We start from the raw sequence: 26808 nt of genomic DNA, 5'->3' as shown, positions 1-26808 counted from the left end.
GGGATGCCTTTGCTTTAATTGAGGATAAGTGTAATCTGTAACATGAGCTGTTCTGATAAGAGTTATAGATGACTGTGATTTTTATTCCAGTAGACCTTTCATTTCTGGCAACATGGAACACTAGAAAAATTTTTAAAACACTCTGCCACAAAGAGCCATGCATGTTAGATGACATAATTTGAGCATCCACTGAAATTCATAGTTGAGTATAGTAGAAAAGGAAAACTTCTGGGGACAAAAAGCAGACTGCACACTGGACAAGAAGTAACAACTCACATGGTGGCAACTGGACCAGTGTGGCCCTGGGTTAGGAGTGGAGGTGGTATACAATCCAGGAGGGCTGGAATGAGGCCTTCCTGTCACTTGGACCTCCTGAGCATACTACTCCTTGACAGAAAGATGGATTGGAGAAAATATAGAACAACCACTAGCAAATGAATACATGTGTCTAGGACGAGGAATGAGGTACTAGACAGATTCTTGGTGAATTCATAACCTGATAAATTTGGGCTTTGAGTTAAAGAGGATCCTGGCCATTTTCTTTAGGGCTGGGTTCCCCAAACTAAGAATGTTTATGTACAAAGAGGGCATAGTCTGATGACATCCTCATATTATAAGGCTAAAGCCAACAAAAGACTTCAAGGCAAGCTAGACAGAATCTGTCTCTCCCATGATTACTTTAATATAAACTCCCTTTCCAGAAGTACAAATAACAAAAATTCCCTATGAGCTAGACCCTGTGTATATAACAGATGGCAGTACCTAGCACTGGGTGAGAACCTCAGGTAAATAGTATATTGAATAATTTTAGGAAATAAGTATATTTCAAGTAATTATGAGCAAAATTAGGCCTTGAAGAATATAAAGAGAATAACACACTTTGAATAGGAAGATGGGAAAAGAATGAGGACTTGAGAGATCTGTCCATCTCTGCTGAATTGTGGCATTCTGTGTTTCTCAGAACGAGGACTTGAAGGAGAGGGCTTTGGTGGGGGGCCTGGAGCCGTAGTGCCAGGATGAGAGTGGTAGCTTTAATGACTTCAACATCTTCCTGGCCACCACTCATACAAGGTTACTCACTATAAACAATGTCCATTCAACACAAGCAAACTTTATTTCCACTTTAAATGATGTGAAAAGATGGCAGAAAACTCCAAAGAAAGGAGGGCAACAACATATAAGGAAACAGTATTTATGGGCTGCAGTACTTTCTTAACGAGTACTTAAAAGGTGAAATAGTGACCAAAGAGAAAATCCAGGAGGCCTATGAAGTGTACAAAACATGTCCAGTATGTGGTGTTTAACAAGAAGGAGTGGAACTACGATGGTCATCTCCCAAGGAAGTAAAGATTCTTCCTGGGTGTTCTGTCATTCCTGAGGAAACTTTCTGTTCACAGTGGAGTGCTTCGTTCGGGGTGAAGATGTAAGAAATTTAATAATATCAAGAAGTACAGAGGAGCCAGTAATTTCCACGCCTGGCTATGGGAATCCTCCTAACACTGTGTTAAAGGTTTTGGATATTTTAGGTGGGAAGTTTTTATCTTAGTTATTTAAGGACTAGATAATATCTTACAAGCATGGGCTGCCTGTGATTTTGTCTAGTGACCTGCAGCAAATGCTTGAGTAAGCGAATCTCCTACACTGTTCAGAGGCTCCCTAGAGGACACCAGCATCACAGCACAACTGATACCAGACGGGCATGGCAAATCATCTTCTCCACACACACCTCAGGCATTGCCAAGCAAGAAGACTAGCAGTGAGGTAGAAGGAGAGGAAGCTGCCCAGGTGAAGGCATGAAGACAGAGGGAGGAGGAGTGAGGAAGGCGCTGGAGGCTTGCTAGCAAGAGCCATTCATTTGCCTTGTGACTTTAAAGAACCTAGGTCTCAAGTTCCTCATTCATCTTGGGTCTGGCAAGGAATTTATGAGAAAGTAACACATGAAAATATATTTGCCTGCTTAGTGGCTAAGGCTACAGTTAGCCTGCTGCTTGTTTGTCGACACCAGGGCTCTGAGACCCCCACTGTATCACTGGGCCTGTGTTCACAGGTGTATTTCCAAGTGTACAAAAAGCATTTCCAACATGATGTCTTTATTGAGGAGGGGGGAAATACAACAGTCATCTCCCATTGAAGTAAAGGCTGCTTCCAAGGGCTCTGCTATCCCCAGGGAAACGTTCTCTTCCAAGTGAAACACACAGCCCCAGAGTGCTACTGACTCGCATGCTGAGTTCAGGCTTATAAACTGAATTAAGACTATCCAGCAAGCCCCACTGACAATCTATGAGAACGAAGACGGGAGTGTGAAGACGGAAGGTGTAAACATTAACGTATGTTCCAGGCCTGATTCCTCATTTCCTAAAGATGCTCTAGGGCATGTGGACCAGCCTAGTCTTCTCCATCTCATGACATGTCCATTTCCCCAGTCACATTATTATTTATTTTTTAGTTAAATAGCATTTTTTTTTCATTTATTTTACATACCAACCAGTTTTCCTTCCCTCCTCTTTCCCATCTACCCCCTTCCTATCCACTCCTGACAGGCCTCCCATGGATTTGCTCAAAGCATGGTATATCCATTGAGGCAGGACCGAGTTGTCGAGGGTTGAGGCAGGGCCAGGTAACCATATTCCAGCAAGGGAGAGGTCCTGCTCTCACTGTTAGAAGCCTTACTAAGAGACTAAGCTACACGACTGTCACACTCACACAGAGGGCCTAGGTCAGTCCCATGCAGACTCCCTGACTGTTGGTCCAGTGCCCATGAGCTCATGCAAGTTCTGTGGGTTACACCATCATGAGCTCCTTCCAACCACATTATTTTAAACCCTAGTCAGAAAGACTAGAGGTTGCTGGTCAGCCAGGTGTCCATGTACTCTCACTTCCTGGGGGACCCATCGTAAGACTTCCTGTTATGAGATATTTACAGAGCTTGGACTTCTCAAACAGCTGTTTTAAAATTGTTTCTAATGAAGTTTACAGAGGCAAAAAACAAAAACAAAAAGCCAAAACAACAACAGCAGCAAAAAAAACTTGTTTGGCTACTGTCCCCAGTGCCTAGCATGAGGTAAACAATTGTTAAGCTGCTAAACTTTTTTAAAAGAACTATTTAGTTGTTAAAGAATAAAGGATATAGTTAAATAGATTTTAAAGCATTTATAAAATATATTATATGGCAATTTAGTAGAGAATAAAAGGCATAGGAAAAGATATCAAAATATTCACCAACATTTTATTTACACTGCAGGGGAAATGTTTGCTTTCTTCTGTATACTTTTGTTAAGTCAGTGTCTTGCTGTGTGCCTAGGCTCGCTTGCGATTTGTGATCCTCTTGCCTCAGCTTCTGGAGTGTTGGATTACAGCTCACCATGCCTGGCTCTTCTTTATACCTTTTAAAATTATGCTTTCTATAATAAACACAAAATATTCATAAGAAAATTATGTTTTGAAAGAATCTCACCTTAAGTGTTTATTTTGAGGAATCCAACCTGGGCCATGGACAAAGCTACACACAGTGGTATTCCTAATGGCTTTACACAGAGCAGCAAAGGCATGTGCTACTGTTTGTGTGCACGGAAGAGCTGTTAGACTCCTTCCCGGTCTGAAATACAGTTAACAGTTTTCAAAGGTGATGTGGGATGAAAATGTTTTATGGGTGTGGGTGATGTGCTCGTTAATCCCAGACAGAGGCAGGAGAGATTATTTGAATTCAAGCTTACTTAGTGAGTTCCAGACCAGTTAGGGCTACACAGTGAGATCCTGTCTCAAAAAAAAAAAAAAAAAAGTTTGGGTGGAGGTGGAGCAATGACTTAGTGATTAAGAGTGCCTGCTGCTTTTGCAGGAGACCTGGTTTTGGTTCTCAGCATGCACATGGTAGTACACAGCCACCTGAAACTCTACTTCGAGGGGATCTGAGTGTCCACAGTTACTAAGGACACAAGTGGTATACACACATACATGTAGGCAAACCATTTATACACATGGAAAAAAAGGAACATTTAAGAACACACAAAAAGGGATTGCTTGGCACTTGGATGAGAGACCACCTAGGAATACTGGGTGCCATAGGCTTAAAAAGAAGAAAAAAAGAGAAAGAAATAGATAAACCATACAAAATTCTTGCCAGGTGGTGGTGGTAGAGCATATCTTTAATCCCAGCACTGAGGAAGCAGAAGCAGGTGGATTTCTTGAGTTCCAGGACAGCCTGGTCTACATAGTGAGCTCCAGGACAGGCAGGGCTACACAGAGAAACCCTATCTAGAAAAATTGAACACACACACACACAAAAAAAAAAAATCACACACATACACGCCCAAAGCAAATAAACTACAGTCATGTCCTGAAATGTACCAAGTCAAGTGTATGATTTCAACCTTGTAAGTTCTCACTGGCTATCTCCCCGGCCTAGCCAGGCCTCCTGAAATTTCTATGTAGAGCCTCCAGTGGTGTGGAGCTAGGGAAGGCCTCTACTATCCTTAGGAAGTGTAGCTCTGGACCCAAATCAGGATTTCCTCTAGTCTTGAGATTTATTAGTCTAGTCTGATCTTATCACAAACTCTCTTTTGGCAGATTTTCAATTGTTTCTTTAGTGTTTTTATGTATGCTGCTATCTTCTGGCAGTGCTGGAGACAGCACCCAGGGCCGCACACACGCCAGTCAAGTGCTATACTGATGAGCTCCATCCAATTTATTAGCAGTGTATTTTGAGAGAGCCATGTGGGCAGTTTCCTAAGGCAGACCCAAGGACTGCAAAAACACTGAATGTACAGTAGGAAGTCAGATAATCAAACAATGTTTTAAAGAATTAACTAAGGTATGTTGACCTGTTTTAGAAAGCCATAACTAATTTCAACTAATATCATGTTCTTTTGAATGGAGTTTGCTACTGCTTTGGGATAAATGATTATTAATGCAGAACCACAGGGAGTGAAAATTTCCCACTGAAACAAGTCAGAAATTCCAAGAAATTTCAAAATTAACCCTGGAAAAATAGGTCTATATTATATATACATATAACACTGTTTGAGTTCAAGCTTTCTTAGTGAGTTCCAGACCAGTCAGGACTACACAAGACTCCACCCTGTTCAGGAGGAAAAAAATACACACACACACACACACACACACACACGCACACACCCTTTAATGGGTGGACTCCCTTTAAACCCAATTAGTTTTCTCTTAATTTTTCAATGACAATCACGTATAAGTGCAGGAGGACAGAGAATGAGAGAATGCTAATTGCGTATTGTGTTCCACTTCTTTCCTAACAGAATTCTGACTGTACTCAGGTATGTGATCAGAAGCAAGCTCCAAGGTTCTTTAATTAAAACAGCCTGTGCTTTGTCTATGAACAGGGCAATGGACAAGGAATCAAACTACCACCAAAAGATAAAATTGGAATAAAATTTAACGAAGCATGATCAAATACATGAGCACATTATGAGCCATGAATTAACCTTTATCAGGACTATTTTCAATTTACAAATAAAGAAACTAAAAGCTGAGGTTAAACAATTCACTGGCAATGAACGGATTCAAACCTTACCCCTTCTCTAGACTTCCGCTCTCAGTTCTCTGATACATACTACCTTTCTAGAAAGGCAAATAATCATTTATCTTTTGAAAACCCCAGATGCAAAGACCAAATTGTTGCTAGGCACAGTGATACATGCCTTTAATACCAGCACCAAGGAGGCAGAGGCAGGTGAACTTCTGGGAATTTAAAGCCAGCCTAGTCTTCTACATAGTTAACTTCAGGACAGTTAGCGCTACTTAGAGACCCTGTCTCAGCTGGAGTGGTGTGGCACATGCCTTTAATGCCAGCACTGAGGAGGCGGAGGCAGGCAGATCTCTGAGTTCTGAGTCTGAGGCCAACCCTAAAGAGTGAACACCAGGACAGTCAGGGCTACACAGAGAAACCCAGTCTTGAAAAACACACAAATAAAATCAATATTATCCATGCTTTTATTGTAAGACCCACCTGTCAGAATACTGTCCAAAGTGTGGGAAGCTACTATACTTTTGATTCAATTCCCAGATTCTTCGGGTGGTATCAACATATCATGAATTAATAAGTAGCGGTAGTTTGTAAGTTGTTACCTTAGGCATATTTCTTAATATAGTCCTGAAGGCTTAACATTATGTATGAGGATCAAAACAAGAAAGAAAGAGAAAAATGTAAATTAAAGTTGATAATCATTACTGCTGCTTTGCCAGTAATACAAACAAAATAAAATTTCATTTTAAACAAGACTAGTCTTCATTTTCAGTATACAACAGAGCCTCAGCAGTGTCTTTCCAGCGGCTACAAAATTATATGACTAAGTTATTACATCTCAACGTTCACACTGCCAATGAGTTTTCATGTGTTAAAAATTAACAGCTTGATATAGAGTAAAGGGCTTTTGTGGAATTTCTTGAATAAAGCAGCTTCACTCTGCCCCAAATAAATGAGCAAGGAAATCAAATGACCTGCAAGAGACAAAGAATGAGCCACCCTGAACCCCACCATCCATCCTCAGGAGGCTCTGTCCAACACTTAAGGTGAAGAGGATGTGGCTTAGCTTCTTCATAACCCAGAGAGGGTCTGCAGCAATCCATAAAAGCAAATGCTACTGAGGACCGGAGAAGCCATGGACGTTTGACACCGTTCTCTCGCTGAGGTCGTGGATCACTCCTCATTCGCTAGCTCACCTCTAAGTTAATGATGAACGGTACTGATTGCTCTGCAACCTCCTGCTACAACAGTCCAACAGTAATCGACCCTGAAGGGTTGGTAGGTCCAGGAGCATTCACGTAACCTTGCTGGATCACTACCACTTCAACAACCCATCGCCCCTACCAAAAGAATAAGAGAGAAACACCTGTCGTACTGCCCCACCATAGCCGTGGCCAAGGCGCAGATGGCCACTTTCTGTCACCACTTGAGCTAAAACTATCTCAAAAAGTGGGAAAAAGGGTCCAACCTCCCGCTAGACGGCTGACAGCAAGTTCCACGCCTTCCGACTTCCGGGTAGCCGGCGGCCCCGCTCACCACCTCGCTTCCGGAAACGAGCCCCGCCCTCTGGCTAGAACCGTGCGGCCCCGCCCCTTCCGGGGGGCCGGCTGTTGAGGAAACTAGCCGCGGTCCCGGCCTCGCCTCCGCGCCGACTTACCGCAGCGTCAACCCCAGAGTTACTTTCGTTTTCCGCGGCCGAGTACCCCGGCCCAGGTGAGGAAGCACGGGCGGTGGGCGCCAGATGCTGCGCCTCGCCGTGGCTGCCGGGCCAGGACGGTCCCGGGCCCCGCCGAGGATGCGACCGAGTTCGGCGCTGCAGCGGCGCCCAGCCACGCCCGGGCTCCCCGCGGCCTGGCGCCGCGAACACCGCGCTCCTCCGAGGCTCCGCACGGCGGTGCGACCCCCGGGAGGTGAGCGGCACCGACACCCGCGCTCCCTAAACCCGCGCTCCCGAGGCCGCTCCGGGGGCTGCGCGTCCTCCTCGACCGGCGCTCCTTACACTGGGCGGCGCTAGGCTGTGTCGGCCTCTGTCTCCGCCTCCGCTCACGCCCCGGGGCGGTGAACGTGAGCGGGAACTGGCGGCCGCGGCCGCGTTCGCTGGACGATCCTGGATTCGCCTTGCTTTCCGGGTGGTGCTGAGAGAGCCTGTCAAGAGGTGCCCATAGCTGCTGTCAGGGCGGAGTCAGCCTGGCCCGCAGGAAAGCACCCTGTGCGACCTCGGCGGTCGAGAGCTGGCAATATCGTTCCTCTGCCACGGCGGGCTGTCGAGGAAGAAATGTGATTATTTTTGTAGCCCTCTAAAATGGTAATTGTGAAATCTCAAAAAAAAAAAATGTCACTAATGTTGTCATTAAGCAGTTGCACGATAATACAACGATCACTTATTGTCAAAAGATAATTAGTCGAGAGAGAATTACAAAAGACACAGAGAAGTCTTACTGAAGCATACACAATCACCACCTTAAGAAAATCACAGCCCTTTTATCGCCATGCAGATAAGCATTTAAAAGATACTCAATGTCATAGGACATGGGAAACTCAGCTTTGATGTAAATACTCATAGAATGTCCAAAATTCCCAACATTGACAAATGGAAGGAATGCAAAACATCTTTATGGTTACTGTATGACTTAGCAGTTTCATACACTGGTAGTACCCAAGTGAACATAAATCTAATGTGCAAACACATGGACCTAAGTTGTGTTTTTTTTTTTTATTTTTTTTTTTATTTGAGGGTGTGGGTGGGTGTGGGTGCGCGCGGGTGCCCACAGCTGCACACATGTGAAGGTCGTTCACTTCATTATGCACTTTATTTTTTTAGCAGATAAGGCCTCACTTTTAGCTTGTGGAGTAGGCTAAGCTAGCTGACTAGTGAGCCTCGGGAACCTGCCTGTTTTTGCATCTCTGGCATTGGCTTCAGGAGTGTTGCCATGGTCAGGTTTTTTTTTTTTTTATATGGGTTCTGGGAATTAATTTCAGGTTCATTATGTTTGCATACTTGCTGAAGGAACTGTGAACTGTATTCCCCAGATCCCTGTACCGAAGTTGTGGTTTGGTTTTTCTTTTAATTTTTTTTTTTTTTTTTTGAGTATGTATGAGTGTAGATTCTCCCAGAGGCCATAGAAAGGCAGCAGGTCCCCTGGAGCTGGAGTTAGAGGTGAGCTGTTCAATGTGGGTCTGCAAACGAAGCAGGTCCTCCGTAAGAACAGTAGTGCTTTTTAGCAACTGACTCATATCTCCAGCCCCTGTATATGAATTAATTTTTGAAGGTTTATTTTATATGTCTGAATGTTTTGATTGCATGTTTGTGCATTGCTTTAGTGCCTGGTGTCCGTGGAGGTCAGAGGAGGGCATCGGATCTCCTGGAACTGGAGTTATGGATGACTAAGTCACTGTGTGACTGCTGAGACTGTAACCCAAGTCCTTTGCAAGAACAACCTCTGAACCATCTTTCCCAGCCCTGTATCTGAATTTTTGCAGCAGCTTTTCATAATTGCCCAAACTTGGAAGCAAACGAGTTACTTTTCAATAGCTATAGTAAATGGAATACTACTTGGCACTAGAATGAATTCTAGAATTAAAGAATTCGGTGTGTTTTTTGTGTATATCTAAGTAAGAGAAGTCAATATTTAAAAAAGAAACTACATAATATGATTTCAAATATGACATCCTCAATGAGGAAAAGCTATGGAGATTCTGTAAGGCCGTGGCTGCCGAGAGTTTACAATGAAGAGGGATATATAAGTAAAGCACAGGGGATTTTTTTTTAACAGACTGAAACCATTTCATCTGACTACATGGATGCCTGTCATGGCATGCATTGGTCTGACACTCCAGAGTGGCAGAACCAAATAGATATAAAGGAGGATGGGGATTTTTTTTTTTTAAAAAAAAAAGGGTAACCAGACTAAATTAAGAGAGACTGAAAAGTCTGGTGTGGGTCTATAAGCTGAAGACCTCATGTTGCTGGTAATAGTTCATTCTTAAGCTTGAGATCTCAGAATTAGGGAAGCTGATGATGTGTCTTTATGTGTGTTGTTAGGTTTTATTACTGTTAACATCTTACTAGACCTAACTTCACAGATTATAAATTAGAGAGGAAGAGAGAGCGAGTAGTTCCCTACTACCTCAAGCATTAACTAGGCTATTTGAGATGTAAACCCCATGAATAAGGAGGTACTATTATACTGGTAATCCCTATTTTCTCTCTCTTTGCTTTGTCTTTCTAATGATTTATCAAAACTTCTAATCTCAAAAAGTTAGTATTTTGTTTTCTATTTTTGGGTTCATTGGCCTCTACTATATTTATTTATTTATTTGTTTGTTTTTTGAGTCAGTGTTTCTTTGTGTAGCCCTGGCTTTCCTGGAACTAGCTCTGTAGAGCAGGCTGGCCTCGAACTCACAGAGACCTATCTGCCTGTCTCCCAAATGCTGGGATTATAGGCTTGTACCATCACTGCCCAGCTGACTTCTACTATCTTCATTATTTTCTTCTGCTTGTGATGGCCCTGTCCTTTTCCTTATTTGTTAGTGTCTAAGTATAGTTTATTGTTTTAAGACTTCTTTTTCTAATAAAAACATTTAATGCTGTAACTTCCTTTAGTCTTCCTTTACTCACATCTCAGATGTTTTCATATGTTTTATTTCTACGTTTACTCAATTAAAATAGTGTTAAGACTTTTTTTGACCCATAATTCATTGATATTACTTTCCTAGTATGTAGTTTTTTTTCTTTTGAGACAGGCAGGGTCTTACAATGTAAATGTAGCTGACCTTGAACTCAGAGATTTACCTGCCTCTGCCTCCTGAGTTCTAAGTTTAAAGGTGTGCACCACCATTCAGGCTTCCATTCTCTTTTCATTGGTTTCTAGTTTAGTTTTGTATTAAAGTAGAACGTATTTTGTGTAATTCCAATTTTAGATGGTTATGGCTCAGGATGAATGGTCCACATGTACCTGAAAACTGGGTACATTCTGTTTTGCTGGGTAGAGTGTTCCATAACTGTCAATTGGATCCAGTTGGCTCATGATATTTTTCAATAATTTTATGTTTAAAATTCCAACATTTTTTTTATGTTGAAAAAGTGTATATTTAGAATTAGCCGGCAGGACTCAGTTTAGATGATTCCAATTTTGTTGGCAACATCCAGAGCATCATAATCAGGAGCCAACCGAATACACGCCTTCTTCTCTCCGTCAGGCCTTATGAGGGTGTTGACTTTGGCCACATCGATGTCGTAGAGTTTCTTCACAGCCTGTTTGATCTGGTGCTTGTTGGCCTTGACGTCCACAATGAACACAAGTGTGTTGTTGTCTTCTATCATCTTCATGGCTGACTCGGTGGTCAGGGGGAATTTGATGATGGCATAGTGGTCAAGCTTGTTCCTCCTGGGCACGCTCTTCCAGGGGTATTTAGGCTGCCTTCGTAGCCGCAGGGTCTTGGGCCGCCGAAAGGTGGGCGATGTGCGAATCTTCTTCTTTTTGTGGCTGTGGACGCCTTTCAGCACTGCCTTCTTGGCTTTCAAGGCCTTCGCTTTAGCTTCCGCTTTGGGAGGGGCAGGAGCTTCCTTCTTCGCTTTCGGCGCCATCTTGACGAAAAAGCTAAAATTCCAACATTTTTAAACCTATTGATTCCACCAACACATTCAATATAGATGACTCTCAGGAGCACTCTGCTAACCATAAGCCAGACAAAAAGGATGGAAAAATTGTATAGTATTTATATTTTATTTATTGGTCATTACAGAAAAATCTATGGTAAACAGGGACTGGGATGAAAAGAGAGACCATAAAATTGTGGAGAGCTTCCTAAGGCTATTTTCAGAAATAGTACAGTGAATAAATACCCTGCTTTTCAGCTCAAAGTTGTGAACATTTTGCTATGCTCATGTTGTCTTTATCTTATGCTTCATCTCTTGTAGGGAGGGGCTGCTTGTTCTTCCCGGCCACCTGGCTAGCTTAGCCCCGAAATAACCACACAGAAACCGTATTAATTAAATCACTGCTTGGCCCATTATCTCTAGCCTCTTATTGGCTAACTCTCATATCTTGATTTAACCCATTTCTATTAATCTTTGTATCGCCATGTGGCAGTGGCTTACCTGGAAAGATTCGGCATGTCTGACTCTGGTGGCTTTATGGCAGCACTCCCTTATCTACCTTTCTTCCTCCCAGAATGTCTTCTCTGCCTACCTAAGTTCTGCCCTATCAAGCCCAAAGCAGTTTATTAACCAATGAATGCAACAGAAAGACAGGACCTCCTACACCATTTATCTTCACACTATTGCTAAGCTATTGTTTAAATCACATCTTACAAGGACAAAGATCTTTTATTATAGCACTTTTATAACTGCTACAATGAATGTATTGTAAAGTTTCTGTTTTAAAGTCTATCATGTGAGTATACTCTTCTGTACAAATATCAGAAAAGAAGACCCAAAAACTACTGTTCAGAGATGAGTAATATCTACTTAATATCTGGGTTAGAATCTTTGATTTGTTTTTTCCCATGCAGGTTGAGACTTACTGGCTTTTTGAAAGCCAAATGATTTTGGATTGCATCATGGATTTTTTTTTTTTTTTGGTTGTTAGGTAGGGCTGGGTGCTAGTCAATATCTATTAGGAATGCTGTTAGTTTTGTTTATCCAGATACCAACATGGCGAGTGTCAGGCCACACAGGTTTGATCTTTGTTCCATGGGTATATTATTTAGTGGCCCAAATACTACTTTTTTTTTTTAAGTTTAGTTCTCAGTGTCTTTGGCATGCTGATTTAGGTCAGTTCCATACAGATGAAGCTCTGAAACGATCCTAAATGTCTATATATAAACTTTATAGTGCTGCTTTCCTCTGCTTGTTTTTCTTCCTCCTGGTGGTCTACCTAGTACTTTCTGCTTCTAGGAGACTTCTATTTCCAGTCTGCATGCAGAAAACTGGGGCTTTTGCTGCCTACTGCCACCTGGAGCTAAGATATAGGACTGCCTACTGTCACTTGCTTGATATAGGAAGAGGAAAGCAGGAAGATTTGGTTCAAGCCCTTGTCAATTGGAGAAGTTTTACGTCTTAAAGATTTCAGGTTTTTGTGGGCTCCATTTGTTGTGACAACGGAATTTCTATAGTCATGACGATGGCAGCTCTTATAAGGAAATATTTAATTGGGATTGGCTCACATTATCATGGTGGGAAGCATAGCAGTATGCAGCAGACACTGAGCTGCAGCGGTAGCTAAGAGTTCTACATCTGAATTGTCAGATAGCAGGAAAAGAGTGACACGGACTGGTTTGACCTTCTGAAACATCAAAGCCCATTCCCAGTGATGCGCTTCCTCCAACAAGGCCACGCCTCCTAATAGTGCTACTCCCTAAGGGCCTCTGGGGACCGTTTTCATTCAGACCACAACTGGTGATCGAAAGAAAATTCAAGGAACAATTTATTTGGTTCTTAATCCAGCTAATCTAGAGTTATTTATAGAAAGACTAGACACTGTTGTGGGACTCCAGGGACTCCAGTTTACTCTTTGAGACTGCTCTTCCTTTGAAAAATAGACAAGAATGGAAAGCAAACCTACAGGCTAACAGCAACATCAGTATAAAACTTTTCTCATCAAAATGAACATTTGTTTTTTCTTTTTATTCTTCTCTCATTCAATACATCCCAACCACAGCCTCCCCTTCTCCACTCCTTCCAGCACCACCCCTATCTCCCCCAGATTCAATGCTTCTCCATTTCCCTTCAGAAAAAAGCAGACCTTTCAGGGATATGGAACAGACATGGCACAAGATGTAATAAGACGAGGCACAAAGTCTGATAGCAAGGCTGGATGCGGCAACCCAGTAGGAGAAAAGGGGTCTCAGGAGCTGGAAAAAGAGTCAGGAACCCTCAGACTCCCATTGTTAAGAGTTCCATAAAAATCCCAAGCAACAACCATATCATGTATACAGAGGACCTAGTGTAGACCTGCGCAGGCTATATAATTGCCAGTTCAGTCTCTGTGAGCCCCTATCAGTCATGCTTAGTTGCTTCTGTGGGGTGTGTTCTCCTAGTGTCCTTTATCCCTTTGGCTCATACAATTTTCCCTCTCCCTCTTCCTTGGGGTTCCCTGAGCTCTACCTAATGATTGGATCTGGATCAATGCATCTGCTCCCATCAGTTGCTGGAGGAAGCCTTTCTAATGATGATTGTGGTAGGCACCAATCTATGAGTATAGCTTTCTGGGCCATCCAGCTTTATGTTCTTGGCCATCAAGGCAGTGTTGTGCATGGGCTCCCTCTCATGGTGTGGGGCCTCAAGTTAGGCCAGCCATTGGTTGACCACTTCTAAAAGCTCTGAGCCACTCTTGCTCCAGCACTTCTTACAGGTTGCAGGTCAAAGGTTTTGTGGCTGGGTTGGTATCCCAGTCCCACCACTGGATACCTTTCCTTGTTACAGAAAATGGCATGTTCAGGTGCCATATCCTCCATTACTAGGAGTCATTGCTAGGGTCCCCTTCATAGGTTCCAGGAAGTTTCCACTGCTCTAGATTTCTACATTGCCTCCCAAGTGCCACCCCAATTTTAGTCATCTCTCCCCTGTACTCTTTCCGTCTCTCCCTCCCTACCCCACCTGATCCCTCCTGTTCCCATCCCCACTCACCTCAGTCCACCACAAAAATCTACTCTGTTTCCCCTTTTCAGGAAGATTCATGTGTTTCTCTTAGAACCCTCCTGTGTGTGTGTGTGTGTGTGTGTGTGTGTGTGTGTGTGTGTGTGTGCCTGTCCTGGAACTAGCTCTTGTAGACATTGTATCACATTTTCTTTATCCATTCTTTGATTGAGGAACATCTAGGTTGTATCTAGTTTCTGATTATTGTAAATAAAGCTGATATGAACACAGTTGAGCCAAGTTTCCTTGTAGTAGGATGGAGCATCCTTTGGGAATATGCCCAAGAGTGGTATAGCTGGCTAGGTCTTGAGGTAGATTTTATTTTGAGAAACTGCCACATTGATTTCCATAGTGTCAATGCAACTTGGCACTCCCACCAACAATAGAGGAGTGTTCCCCTGGCTCCACATCCTCTCCAGCATGTGATTTGTGTTATTGATCTAAGCCATTCTGACAGGTGTAAGATGGAATCTCAAAGTGGTTTTGATTTGCATTTCCCTGATGGCTGAGGATGTTAACCATTACCCCTTTGTTCTATTGATGGTGTTTGCCTTACAGAAGCTTTTCAGTTTCATTAGGTTCTATATATTATTGTCGGTTATACTGTATGTACTATCCACGTTCTGTTTAGAAAGTTCTCTCCTATGCCACTATGTTCAAGGCTATTCCCTATTTTCTCTTTTATCGGGTTCAGTGTACCTGGTTTTTAATGTTGAGGTCTTTGATCCATTTGGAGTTGAGTTTTTGCAGGTGATAAGTATCTTATTTATACTCGTTTACATTCAGACATCCAGTTAGACCAGCATCATTTGTTGAAGATGCTTCCCCCCCCCCTTTGTGCATTTCTGGCTTTTTTTTTAAATCAAAAATCAGGTGTCTATATGTGTGTGGATTTATGTCTGGTGTCTGGGTCTTTGATTCAGTTCCGCTGATCAGCATGTCTGTTTTTATGCTAATACCATGTGTTTTTTATTATTACAGCTCTGTAGTACAACTTTAAATCAGGGGTGTTGATACTTTAAACAGTTCTTTTATTGTTCAAGATTGTTTTTGCTATTCTTTTTTTTTTTTTTTTTTGGCTTTTCCAAATGAAGTTGGATATTGCTCTTTCAAGGTCTGTAAAAAACTGTGTTGTAATTTTGTTGGGGATTGCATTGAATCTGTAGATTTCTTTTGGTAGAATGGCCATTTTTACTACATTAATTCTACAGAACTATGAGCATGGGAACTCTTTCTATTTTCTGATATCTTCTTCAATTTCTTTCTTTAGTGCCTTGAAGTTTTTGTTACATAAGTCTTTCACTTGCTAGAGGAGTTCCCTGGTAGGATTTGGGGGGTCACTTATGTTTACTATTATATCATTGGCACATAATGATACTTTTCTTCTTTCTTTCCAATTTGTATCCCCTTCAGTTGTCTTATTTCTCTAGCTAGAACTTCAAGCACTATATTGAGTAGATATGGAGAGACTAGACAGCCTTGTTTTATTCCTGATTTTAGTGGAATTGCTTTGATTTTTCCCTCCATTTAATTTGATGTTGGCTATAGGGTTGCTGAAAATTGCCTCTATTATGTTAAGGTATATCTCTTATGTCCCTTATGTCACTAATTTCTCCAAGATTTTATTATGAATGGGTGTTGTATTTTGTCATAGACTTTTTTGGCATCCAATGAAATGATCATTTTTGTTTTTTTTCTTTGTTTGTTTATATGGTGAATTACATTGACTGATTTTCATATGTTGAACCATCCCTGCATCTATGGATGAAGATGTCTTGATCATGGTGGATGATTTTGATGTGTTTTTGAATTTGGTTTTCAAATATTTTATTGAGTATTTTTGCACCTATGCTCATGAGGGAAATTGGTTTAATTCTCTTTCTTTGTTGAATTTTTGTATGGTTTGGGTATCAGGGTGACTGTGGCCTCATAAAATGTATTTCGTAGTGCTCCTTCTGTTTTTATTTTGTGTGATAATTTAAGGAGCATTGGCATTAACTCTTCTTTGAAAGTCTGGTAGAATTTTGCATTAAAACTTTCTCACCCCTGGACTCGTTTTGGTTGAGAGACTATGTCAATTTCTTTAGGGGTTATATATGTATATTTGTTTGTCTGATCTTGATCTAATTTTGGCAAGTGGTATCTATTGAGAAATTATCTATTTCTTTTAAGTTTTCCAATTTGGTGACATACAGGTTTTTAAAGTATGAATTAATGTTTCTTTGGGTTTCTTTTGTGTCTGTTTTATGTCCCTTTTTTCATTTCTGATTTTGTTACTTTGGATATTCTCTTTCTGCCTTTTGTTAGTTTGGATTAGAGTTTGTCTATCTTGCTGATTTTCTTAAAAAAATAACTCTTTGTTTCATTAATTCTTTGTATTTTCCTTTTTCTATTTTATTGATTTCAGCCCTCAGTTTGATTATTTCCTGCTGTCTACTCCTCTTGGATGTGCTTGCTTCTTTTTGTTCCAGAGCTTTCAGGTGTGCTGTTAAGTTGCTAGCATGATATATCTCTTAATTTTTTTATGTAGGCATTTAGTGCTACAAAGTTGTTTCTATTGAGGTTTGCTTTGTGAATGTCTATATGGTCAATTTTGGAGAACGTTCCATGAAGTGCTGAGAAGAATGTATATTCTTTTGTGTTTAGGTGAAATCTTTTGTAGATATATGTTAGATTCATTTAGTTTACAACATCTATTAGCTCCAGTATTTCTCTGTTTAGTTTTTATTTGAATGATCTGTCCATTGGTGAGAATGGGGCATTGAAGTCTCCCACTCAATTTTTAAGGGTCATGTGTGATTTAAGCTTTAGTATTTTTTTTTTACAAACATATATCTCCTTGCATTTGGGCATAGATGTTAAGATTTGAAACATCATCTTGGTGGATTTTTCCTTTGATGAGTATGAAGAATCCTTCTCTGTCTCTTTTGATTAAGTTTGGCTCTGTTTTTTCCCCAGGACTGCAGCATTGCTCTGACTGTGTGAGCCAAACCTTAAACTGCTAAACTACCCCACTTAGCTCAGCTTAGCATATGATGTTGGCAACTGGCTCCACCCCCTTCAGGTTCATGATTGCAAAGTCTTACTGGCTTGGAGCTGCATTTACCTGCTCAGGTCTGGGAAACTGTTGGGCCTGCGCTGGAGGTGTTTCTGTCTAGTGTCCCATTCTGTCTAGTAGTGCACCATTCAAGTTCTCAGCTGCATAGCAGAACCTCTTACAGGAACCTTGCTTCTGTGTACTGTGGGTAGTGGGCTCTGTGTACATGCTGCATGTTGGATGGCAAATGTAGTTGGACTTTCTTATTTAAGTTTGTCACACTGGTCCTCAAATAATGACATAGGAATTTATCATTAATTATGAAAGTTTGGCCTTTAGCTTGGGATTGTTCCCAACTAGCTCTTATTACTTAAATTAACCTGTTCCTATTAATCTACATTCAGCCATGTGGCTTTTTACCTCTCTTCCATTCTGTAATCTGACTCCTCCACCTTGCTGTGTCTTGTTAGCATCTCTCCCACAACTGGATTGTCTCCTGAGTTCCCTTCTCTTCCTGGAAATCCCACCTGTTCTCTCCTGCCTAGCTATTGGCCATTCAGCTCTATTAAACTAAATTAAAATACTACAGTAGCATATTTTCACTCAGAGTGATTGATTATATCATAACAAGAAGGGGGTTGTTTTGCCTCAGAATTTGAGAAGATATAATCCACGGTGGCAGGGAAATCATAGTGGCAGTGATATAGGTGCCTGGTCGCTTTGCATCTGTAGTTAGGAAGCACAGAGAGATGAATGCTGGCACTCAGTTTTCTTCTTTTCAGTCTGAGAGCATAGACCATAGGGTGATACTGCCCACATTTAAGGGGAATCTTTTATTCTTCAGTTAAACCTCTGGAAAAAACCCTCATGGGTAGGGATAAAGGTGTCAAGTTGACAGTATTAACCATCACAAATCCACCTTTTGTCAGTTGGCACTGAGACATTGTTGTAAGCCACACTTTGGGGTGACATTTGTCATGGTCCAGCCATGATGGGTTCTTATGTTCCAGGGTAGGGGTGCATGGATTAGAAATGTTAGGCAGAATAGACAGAGATACAAAAGAAATACAGAGACATAGGATAGTACCGGGAGGGCAACTCAGTGAATACTGAATCTGCCAATGTTTATTTTCCATATGCTTTTATACCCCACTACAAAAGCGGGGGGGGGGGCGTAGAGGAGTAGGGAGAAAGCAAAAGACTGCTTTAACATGACACAAAGGACAACAAGTACAATCACTTGTTTAAATACTTGAGACATCAAGCCACTATTTCCTGAGTAAAGCATTTTGATGTTTTGGGCAGTATATATAGCGAATACACCCTAGACCAAGTATCCTGTAGGCTGAAGAATGTGTGGCTCAGCCAACAGTAGGTTTGCTAAAAATTGGCACTGGTCTAGAGTGGTAAGGACAGTAATAGGCCACCGTGGAAAGTGCAGGAAGGCAGGCAGCGTTCTGAAAAGGCTCAGGGGCTGGGGGTGTAAGGGTTGTGGTATGTCTGCTCACCCCTCTGACCCAGAAGAACAAAAGTGTCATTAGGGCTTATCTACAGAGAAAGTGGCTGAAGTTAGGTTTGTTTAGGCCCAGGTTGGTGGCTGGGAAGGCTCCTTAGAGATCCTTATTCCACATAGCAGATCCCACATGTGCTGGAACTCACTTAGGGTCTCTTCTTCCTGTCCCTCCAGAATCCTCACCAAATGAAGGATACTAAATTTCTACTTGCTTTTAGAGTAAGTATTAATGTAGATGGGTAGCTGGCAGGCAGTACACTTATAACTGACAGTTGTACTGTTTCTAGACAACTCTGTATGTTTCAGTAGCTAATTCAATGTGTTGAATATTATTGCTCAAAATACCAAGAGACATGTGGTGAATGGCTTTTCTTTGCAGAAGTCTGTGGCCTCTGGTCTCACCCTGATACTATTGCTTTTTCCTTTGTTATGATGCAGCCTCAGAAGCTAGAGTCACAGAAGTACGGTATTCTTGGACTGGCCTGAGTCCCATGCTGAACTTACAGTTCCCTCTGGAAGTAACAAAGGTAGGAAAGAACTGGTTAGAAATTACCCCCATGGGTAAATAGCACTTTAAATGTTACTAGTTTAAATGTTACCAGTTACTAAAAAGGAATCTCTTCTCAGTGTAAGGACAAAATATATGGAATATGTTTTTCCTGTAATTCAATACCTACAGTTTCTGATTTTTTATTGTGGCGGGTTCAAATTGTGGTAGAAAATTTGAGGAGAAAGTTTCTTGTGGTGAAAGTCTGATGTTCCTTAATTCTCCAGAATAACCTTAATTTCATCCTCTAAGTAGAACAGATTTTCCTCCTGGATCAATCAATGTTTTTTCCCACCTGTGTTCCCTACCCTTTAGCTGTACTTTGTTTGGGGTCTGATATTGGCTTCAGTATTTCTCACCAAAATGCTTAGGGCAGTGGTTCTCAACTTTCCTAATGATGCAACCTTTTAACATGGTTCCTCATGTTGTGGTGATCCCCAACCATAAAATTATTTTCATTTCTACTTCATAACTGTAATTTTGCTACTGTTATGGATCGTAATGTAGATATCTGTGTTTTCCAGTTATCTTAGGTAATCCTGGTCAAAGGGTTGTTTGACCCTCATAAAGGGTTGAGAACCACTGACCTAGGTGTCGTTTGACATAGGAAATTGTGTACAAGGCTTGCCTTTGGCTCTATCCAAAAGGATTCAATTGGTCAAATTTTGGAGCACCTCCTTAGAAGGCACTATCAGGTAGCTATTAATTTTTTTTTGAGGTATGGATTCTGATTATTTTGGGGGCATCATCTTATTTCCAGTTTTGGTTTCATTTCTCTCATTAGAACTAGCTTTTAATAAATATCATTAATCACCAAAGGCCCAGATGTGGTTGCTGTCTCAGAGGTAGAGGAAAGGTTGAATGCCAGGACATACAGCTGCAAATAGGAAACCCATTAGTTAAATGTGTACAGGTGCCTCAGGAAGTAAGAGTTATCCTATAGGGAGCTGGGCTTTGTAGCCCTGCTGTGCCCTCTTTAGCCCATAGTAGATGAACCTGAGGCTCCCTTCAGACTGACACCAGAGGGCAGCAGATGCACAGCCCCAAGTATTTAGGAATGTCAGTCATACTTGTTTGCTTTGCTCCAGGGGAGCTCCTAGCCCCTCCTAGCCCAAGGTACGTCATGGACCAAGTGGCCTTATCAGATAAATGGCACAAGTCTGGTTTTTGGAATTCACATCTTGTCATTTCTGAAGCTGTTGGAATCTTATTCAGAAAGCTATTATGTCTAAATTCTTTAAGAGTTAAAGTAAAGTGTGAATGTGTGTGCAGGTGTCTGTGGAGGCCAGAGGTTTTGGATCTCCTGGAGCAGAAGTTACAGTGGTTTATAGGTGGCTGTTACCTGCCCAAATGGGTACTAGGAAGTGAGCTTGGGCCCTGCTTAAGAGCAGTACTGGCTCCGAACTGCTAAACCATCTCTCCAGCCTCTATGCTTTTATCTTGATAGTTTCTCTTAGTAGTTTCATAGTTTCAGGTCTTTAATACAATTTAAGCTGCATGGTGAGAGATAAAGATACAGTTTTGTTCTTCTACATGTGGATATCAGAGGCTGAATTTCCCTCTTTTTCTTTGTCCAGGATCAGGTGGCTGTAGTTGCTTGGGCTTATTTCTGGATCTTCTGTTCTATTGCATTAGTTCTACTGTCCAAGGAGTTTCCCTAATCTTTCAAGGGATCTCAGCTCAGGCCAAACTTGCATTTATGGCTTTGACACAAAAATATAATTTCAGGACTGGCCAGTCTGAAGCAGAACTGGGGTTTATTTTATTTATTTAGCATATATGTATGTATGTATGTATACACATGTGTGAGTGCAGATGTGCTATTGAGTGGTGGGGCCAAGCCTTCTGCATGCGCATAAATGTTAGCATGACTTGCAGGCAGCAGCTCAAACCATGGGCATCCACATGAGCTTCAGTGGTAAAATGAACCATAGACATCAACACGGTCCTTGGCTTTTTTAGGACCACTGACCCACTCATGGTCCTCAGTGTCCCTTACATCAGCATGGTGCCCTGAGGCAACAAAGCCCAAGGACATTACCAAGGCATCAGGCAGTGGCACAGACTGCATATGTCCACATGGCTCTCATGACCCCCAACTGTAAAATTGTATTCATTGCTACTTTATAACTATACTTTTGTTACTGTTATGAATTACAATGTAAATATTTTTCTAGATAGAGGTTTGCCAAAGGTTGAGAACTACTGGGTTCTCTAGACTCTAGAGGGTAAGCAACCTTCAAGATTCACAGGAGAGGAGACAGAGACACCTACAGGAGTGCTGTACCCTCTGGGGCTGACAAGAAAACTGAGTCTGGGGCTGGCTCAGCAAATGAATTCCAGTTCAGAGGCAGCTTTGCTCATGGACATCCTCAGCTACCTCAGTGAAGCTGGAGATTGCTTTGTGTTGAATAAACTTAAAAGGAAAAGAAGTCACACTTCATGGTCTTTATGGTAGCCACTTATTGTATTCTGATGGGTGTGGTGGTTTGGATGTGAAATCTCCTCATGGGCTCATATATTTGAAAACTTGCTCCTCAGTTGGTGTTACTGTTTGGGAAGTTATGGAATCTTTGTAGGTTCAAACTTTCTATGAGGGTTTATAGTCTTTCCCCTTTCTGCTTGCTTTCTCTGCGTCCTGCATGTGTATGTGATTAGCCATCTCCTTCAGGCATTCCGTGCCTTTCGCCATTATAGACTCTCTTTCCTCTCTCTGGAGCCATAAGCTAAAATCAACTCTTCCTCCTCTCCAGCCGCCACACTGTGAATTGGACCAGATTATTATTTCATACTCATCATTTGCTTAGAGCCAGCACTTTCCCCACTGTCCTTGTTCCCCATGTCCACTGCATTTTAGCCTTTCTTTTTTCTTACATTATTGTCCTTCTAAAAAGACACATAATTTAAAGAAATTCCTTTATTAATATATACAGTCATTGAAAACTATATTTTTTAACTTTTGAAATAAATATTTCATTTTTCTCTTAAGGTCTAGATCAGGTCACCTACTTTTTCAATCCTTTTAATTTTCCCTTTGTGTTGAACAGTTTCACTGTCCAATGCAGTTTTTATTTGTGCTACTTGAGACATGTGGCACTTATTAAATCTGACAACCAATTAATGTTTTCTTTAAAAATCAATGTATACATTTAAAACCCAAGAATTCTCACCTCCTGCTTCTTTCTCATTCTAGAAATCCATTTAATTAGGAAATATATCAGGTCTTTTTTTTTTTTTTCTCAATTCACCATGTCTCTGAATCTAACTTTCTCATTCATTTTCTTACTTGGTCAGATCTCAGGGAAGGGGGAGTTGGGGGGGGGGGCGAACGACACTTGTTTCTGTGGAATCCAAAGGTTGATGTTGAGATGTCTTCCTTGGTCATTTATTTTTTTTGAGATACGTTCTGTCCCTGAACTTGGAGCGTGATGCTCAGGTTAGACTGGCTGGCCGGTAACGTCTAGGACTGCTTGTCTTCACCCTCAAGCACTGGATTACAACAAGTACATACCTAGCTTTTTCTGGATGGTTACTGGGACCAAACTCAGGTTCCCATTCTTTACCCACCTTTGAATGTCTGTAAACACTTTATACATGGTTATTTTGTGTAATGTCTCATAATGCTACAATGTGAAACTCTTGGCTGATTAAGTGTTCTTTGGTGTTTTAGGTTTAGTCAAAGTCATATTTTGCTTCCTTGTGTGATTGGTTTTGGAACGTTTATATAAAGCTTATCTTAGCTCTGAAAAATGCCCATAGTTAGGGAATGATGTTTTCCTTCAGAAAGAATTTATGTTCTTTATTTCCTATAACAAAGATTGCTTCACTTGAGATCAATTCTTTAGATTTCCCCTGACTTTGTAGATATGGGTGCCATAGGTTCAATCGAAGATTCTATGGTATAGGACAAGTTTTTTTTTCTTCTCATCCAGCTCAGTGGAGGGCCATGTCTAGGTTCAAATCCTATGTGCACCTTATAGCTGTGACCTTGGAGCAAGAGTCTTAATCTACCTCTGCTTCAATTTCTCTGCCTGTAAAGTGAAACAACTGTACGTGCTCACAAGGCTATTATAAAAATTCAGTGAGTTTCCATATAATTAAAAACTGTTAGCAGCTCCTGGCATGGCATGTTCAACATCCACTGTATATACATATATATGTTATATACTTTTCCTCACCATTATAACTAGTATTGCTAACAAATAAACAACAAAACCCAAACAACAGTTAGTTTCCAAAATAATTGTACTTTTTCTGTACTTCCTTAGAATCTTTGTCTGTACTGGAATGCCTGGTCAGACAACCAGCCACAGAAGAGCGCTTGGTTTTCTTGTCATATAGCTATTAGTGGTGCTGAGCCAATTACTACTGTCCCAGCAAGGGGGCTCAGTACTAGTGTAATCCAAGTGGAGTAACACTTGAAGGGCAAGGCTGTTGGCCTGGGACATTCATCAGTGAGAAGGCCTCATGAAACAAGATGCGTTTCTCCAAGATTCCATACCACCTCCATCACTGAATTGCTCACAAACCACCTTATTTCTGATCCCTGCATTTTTGCCACTTTTGGCTGGGCAGGGGGTGTGGGTTTATTTTCTCTACCTTGAGACTTGTACCAGCATCTCTGTCCCTTGGACACTGGAACTGCTATGATTTCCTCCAGAAGTCCCCCTACTTTCTTACACTGAGCAGTGCTTCCTTTGTTACCCACTACTCAGAGTTGCTCAAGGATCAGAACTCTGTTGTCCTCTTTTTTAATGGTTGCTGCCTTTTAAGCTACAGCTAGCTATCCTAGTCAGCAACTGCAGCTCAGCCACTACCAGGCGCTAGAGCCTCAGCCTGAGGAAATTCTGTTCCCTCAGGCACCAACTCTCCCAGAGCTACTAAGAGAACTTATTTAAATCTCTGTCCCCCTGAGGAACTCAAGATTCAAAGGTTGAGGTAGAATCCTGCTTCCCAGAGAGGCTGACTAGCAGGCAGTTCACCTAGCTCACCTCCTCGCCTCTTCCAAGAATCCTCATGCTTTGTCTCTCCCCTCCTTATAAACCCTTTTCCACCTGGCTACTCCCTACAGCTAGTTGCTGACGCAGCCTCCAGACCACAGGTGAATTTTATTTAATCAAATACATCTTTGTGTTGGGGCAGCTGGCCCAATCCCTGCGTTCAGGGGCGTGGCTGCCCCAGCGGAGTAGGATACCCCTTAAATAGGATCGGGGGCCGGAAGGAGCCCCGTTTGCTATTCCCCGCGTTACCTTCTGCTCCGCTGGACCCTTGGTTCTGTAAGTTCCCTTATTTCCCCTTTTATTAAAACTGATTTATTATAAAAGGACTATTCTGGTTATTTCCTAACCCCTCCGACCGCCGGTACCGCTGGTACCCGCCAGTACATCTTTGCATCATTAAACAAATGTTCCAGAGCATAAGACAAAATAACGCACCTTAAAATAATATTCTACAACCAAACTCCACAGAGCCAAGGATTTTGCAAACACACAAAGGCCCTCTGCTCCTAAGGGAATGGTGCTTAATAAATAACACAACATGGCTGTGGCCATTTCTTTTTGTTTGTAGAGCAGTAATTCCCACTGCTCTGATGAGGAAGGATTTAAGTGCAGCTGACATAGCGGATTATATGTAAGATCTCAACTCTGGAACTACTTGTGATTCTGCTTGGGAGGCAGACTTGATAATGAATGTCCTTAGATAAGTGAGGCCAAGCTGAGGATATCAACTCCCAAGTTGTTGTGACTTCTGAAACCTGAGAGGGCAACAAGGTGCCCTCTACTCAGAATTCCTGTCCTTTCATCCAAAACTGGAAATGGGAACTGTGGGACCAGGGCAGATTTCCTACTTCCTATTTAGGGGTCTAGCCATTCACAAGGGACCCAGAATGAGGCTCTAAAGATGAGTGTTGCTGTCTCTTCACCTTCCAGGCTCACTGTGGCTACAGTTTGCTAAGCAAACTGGGGAGTCCAAATTTCCAAACCAATTCCTGAGTCATGAGAGAGACAGGGATGCATATATGGAGCATTTCTCCTGGGACTGCCTATATTTCCCTGGCCTCCTGAACCTGAATTTCCTTATTGAAAGCTAGGGCCTGTTTTTGCAGTCATGGGAGAAGAGATATCAGAGCAATAACCACTGAAAAAGTGCTATTGGTTAGAAGCCCGGAATGTGGTGGTCTCACTTGGGGGTCTCAAGTCATTGCAGTCAAACCTTTGAATGGAGGCTGGAAATCCCTATCCAGCCATGAGGCTGAGATGATGGGAGGATTCAATGACTGTTACTGGAGCCATACAGTATTTCCACTGCATCTTAACTTCATATACAGCAGAATTTCTAGAGGAGGAATTCTTTGGACAGCCTGTCACAGTCCAAAGTCATCTGAGAAAAGGGCCTCAGCTGAGGAACAGCCTAGATCAAATTGGCCTGTGGCATGTATATGGGGGCTTGTCTTGATAGACAGTTAATGGAGGCCCCAGCCCACGCTGTTGGCAGTACCATCCCATGGGAAAGTTTGCTGTAACTGGACATGGTGCCACTCACCTTTAATCACAGCACTCAGGAGACACACGCAGGTGGATCTGTAAATTTGAGGCCAGACCAGTTTACATAGAGAGTTTTTCCAGGTCAGCCTAGTGAGACCCTGTCTCAAAAAGCAAACAATCAAAAACCAAACAAACAAACAAACAAACAAAAAACCAAGAAGAAAAACCATAAAGCTCACTGACTATAAGTCTCTGAGTAAGCTACTAACAAGTATCCTCCTCCATGGTTCCTGTTATACCTCTTGCCTATGCAGTGAATTCCTTGGTCAGAGGTAAGGATGTGTGGAATACATAGCAGGACTGCCTTTCTTCTTCGAGTTCCTGCTTTGACTTGCTTCAAAAATTGGCTATGTCCTGGAGCTGTTGTTTTTGTTTGTCTATTTTGTAAAGATTTTTAATATTATGTGTGTATCTTTGTGCAGGTTTGCACACATGAGGGTATGTGCTGGGGAAGCCTAGAAGAGGGTATTGCATCTCCTAGAATTACAGGTGGTTGTGAGTCTCCTAGTGTGGGTGCTGGAAACCAAACTTGGATCCTCTAGAAGGATAGCAAATACTGAGCCATCAGTCTAGCCCTGTATCCTGGGGTTGTAAGCTAAAATAAACCTTTCCTTCAGAGTATTTTATCATAGCCAGAAAGGGAACTACAACAGAAGGAGAATCTGAAGACTGCCCTGGAAAGCAACTTGGGGATGATAAAAAAGTACGTAAAGGCTGGTGAGATGGCCCGGTAGGTGAAAGTGCCTGCTAACCAGAGTTCAGTCTCTGAACACAATGTAAGGAGAGGACAGACTCCCGAAAGTTGCCCTCTCAGCTCCATGCACTCCCTCCCTCCAAAAATATTTTCTAAAAATTAGACAGTGCTGGAGAGGTGACTCAGTGGTTAAGAGTATGTACTTGTCTTTCAGAGGATCTGGGTATGGCTGCCAGCATCCACATGGCTATTCACAAATCAGAGGGATCCAGTACCCTCTTCTGGCCTCTGTAAGAACCAGGCATAAACATGGTTCACAGATATAAATACAAGAAAACCATTC

At 41.9% G+C, this 26808-nt stretch overlaps 3 protein-coding genes across 9 annotated transcripts in view; 1 reads left to right on the top strand and 2 right to left on the bottom strand.

The window, feature by feature from the left end:
* Positions 1-7487, bottom strand: part of Ripk1 (receptor interacting serine/threonine kinase 1) — a 34021-nt gene extending 26534 nt beyond the window's left edge. The window contains exons 1-2 of one of the 7 annotated variants that reach the window (XM_038333538.1): positions 7149-7487; positions 3455-3595 (exon numbers count right to left, since the gene is read on the bottom strand). The gene's annotated coding sequence lies outside the window, so the exon portion shown is untranslated. Of the gene's footprint in view, positions 1-3223; positions 3399-3454; positions 3596-5974; positions 6076-6687; positions 6821-6959; positions 7033-7148 lie in introns of those variants that run through there. The other 6 variants (XM_038333539.1, XM_038333535.1, XM_038333540.1 and 3 more) reach the window with 6 other exon arrangements.
* LOC119816685 (serpin B6-like) overlaps positions 7017-26808 on the top strand; it is a 120992-nt gene continuing 101200 nt past the window's right edge. Inside the window, exons 1-2 of the mRNA XM_038333545.1 lie at positions 7017-7796; positions 19118-19206. The gene's annotated coding sequence lies outside the window, so the exon portion shown is untranslated. The remainder of the gene's footprint in view (positions 7797-19117; positions 19207-26808) is intronic.
* On the bottom strand, positions 10608-11083 carry LOC119816688 (60S ribosomal protein L23a-like). Its single transcript, XM_038333550.1, has one exon. The coding sequence runs from the start codon at positions 11076-11078 to the stop codon at positions 10608-10610; it is 471 nt and encodes a 156-aa protein (XP_038189478.1). The 5' UTR covers positions 11079-11083.

Source organism: Arvicola amphibius, chromosome 6 (assembly GCF_903992535.2).
Source record: "Arvicola amphibius chromosome 6, mArvAmp1.2, whole genome shotgun sequence".
Taxonomy (NCBI): Eukaryota; Metazoa; Chordata; class Mammalia; order Rodentia; family Cricetidae; genus Arvicola; species Arvicola amphibius.
The sequence above is the reverse complement of the archived record's forward strand: the minus strand, read 5'-3'. Positions and strand labels throughout refer to the sequence as shown.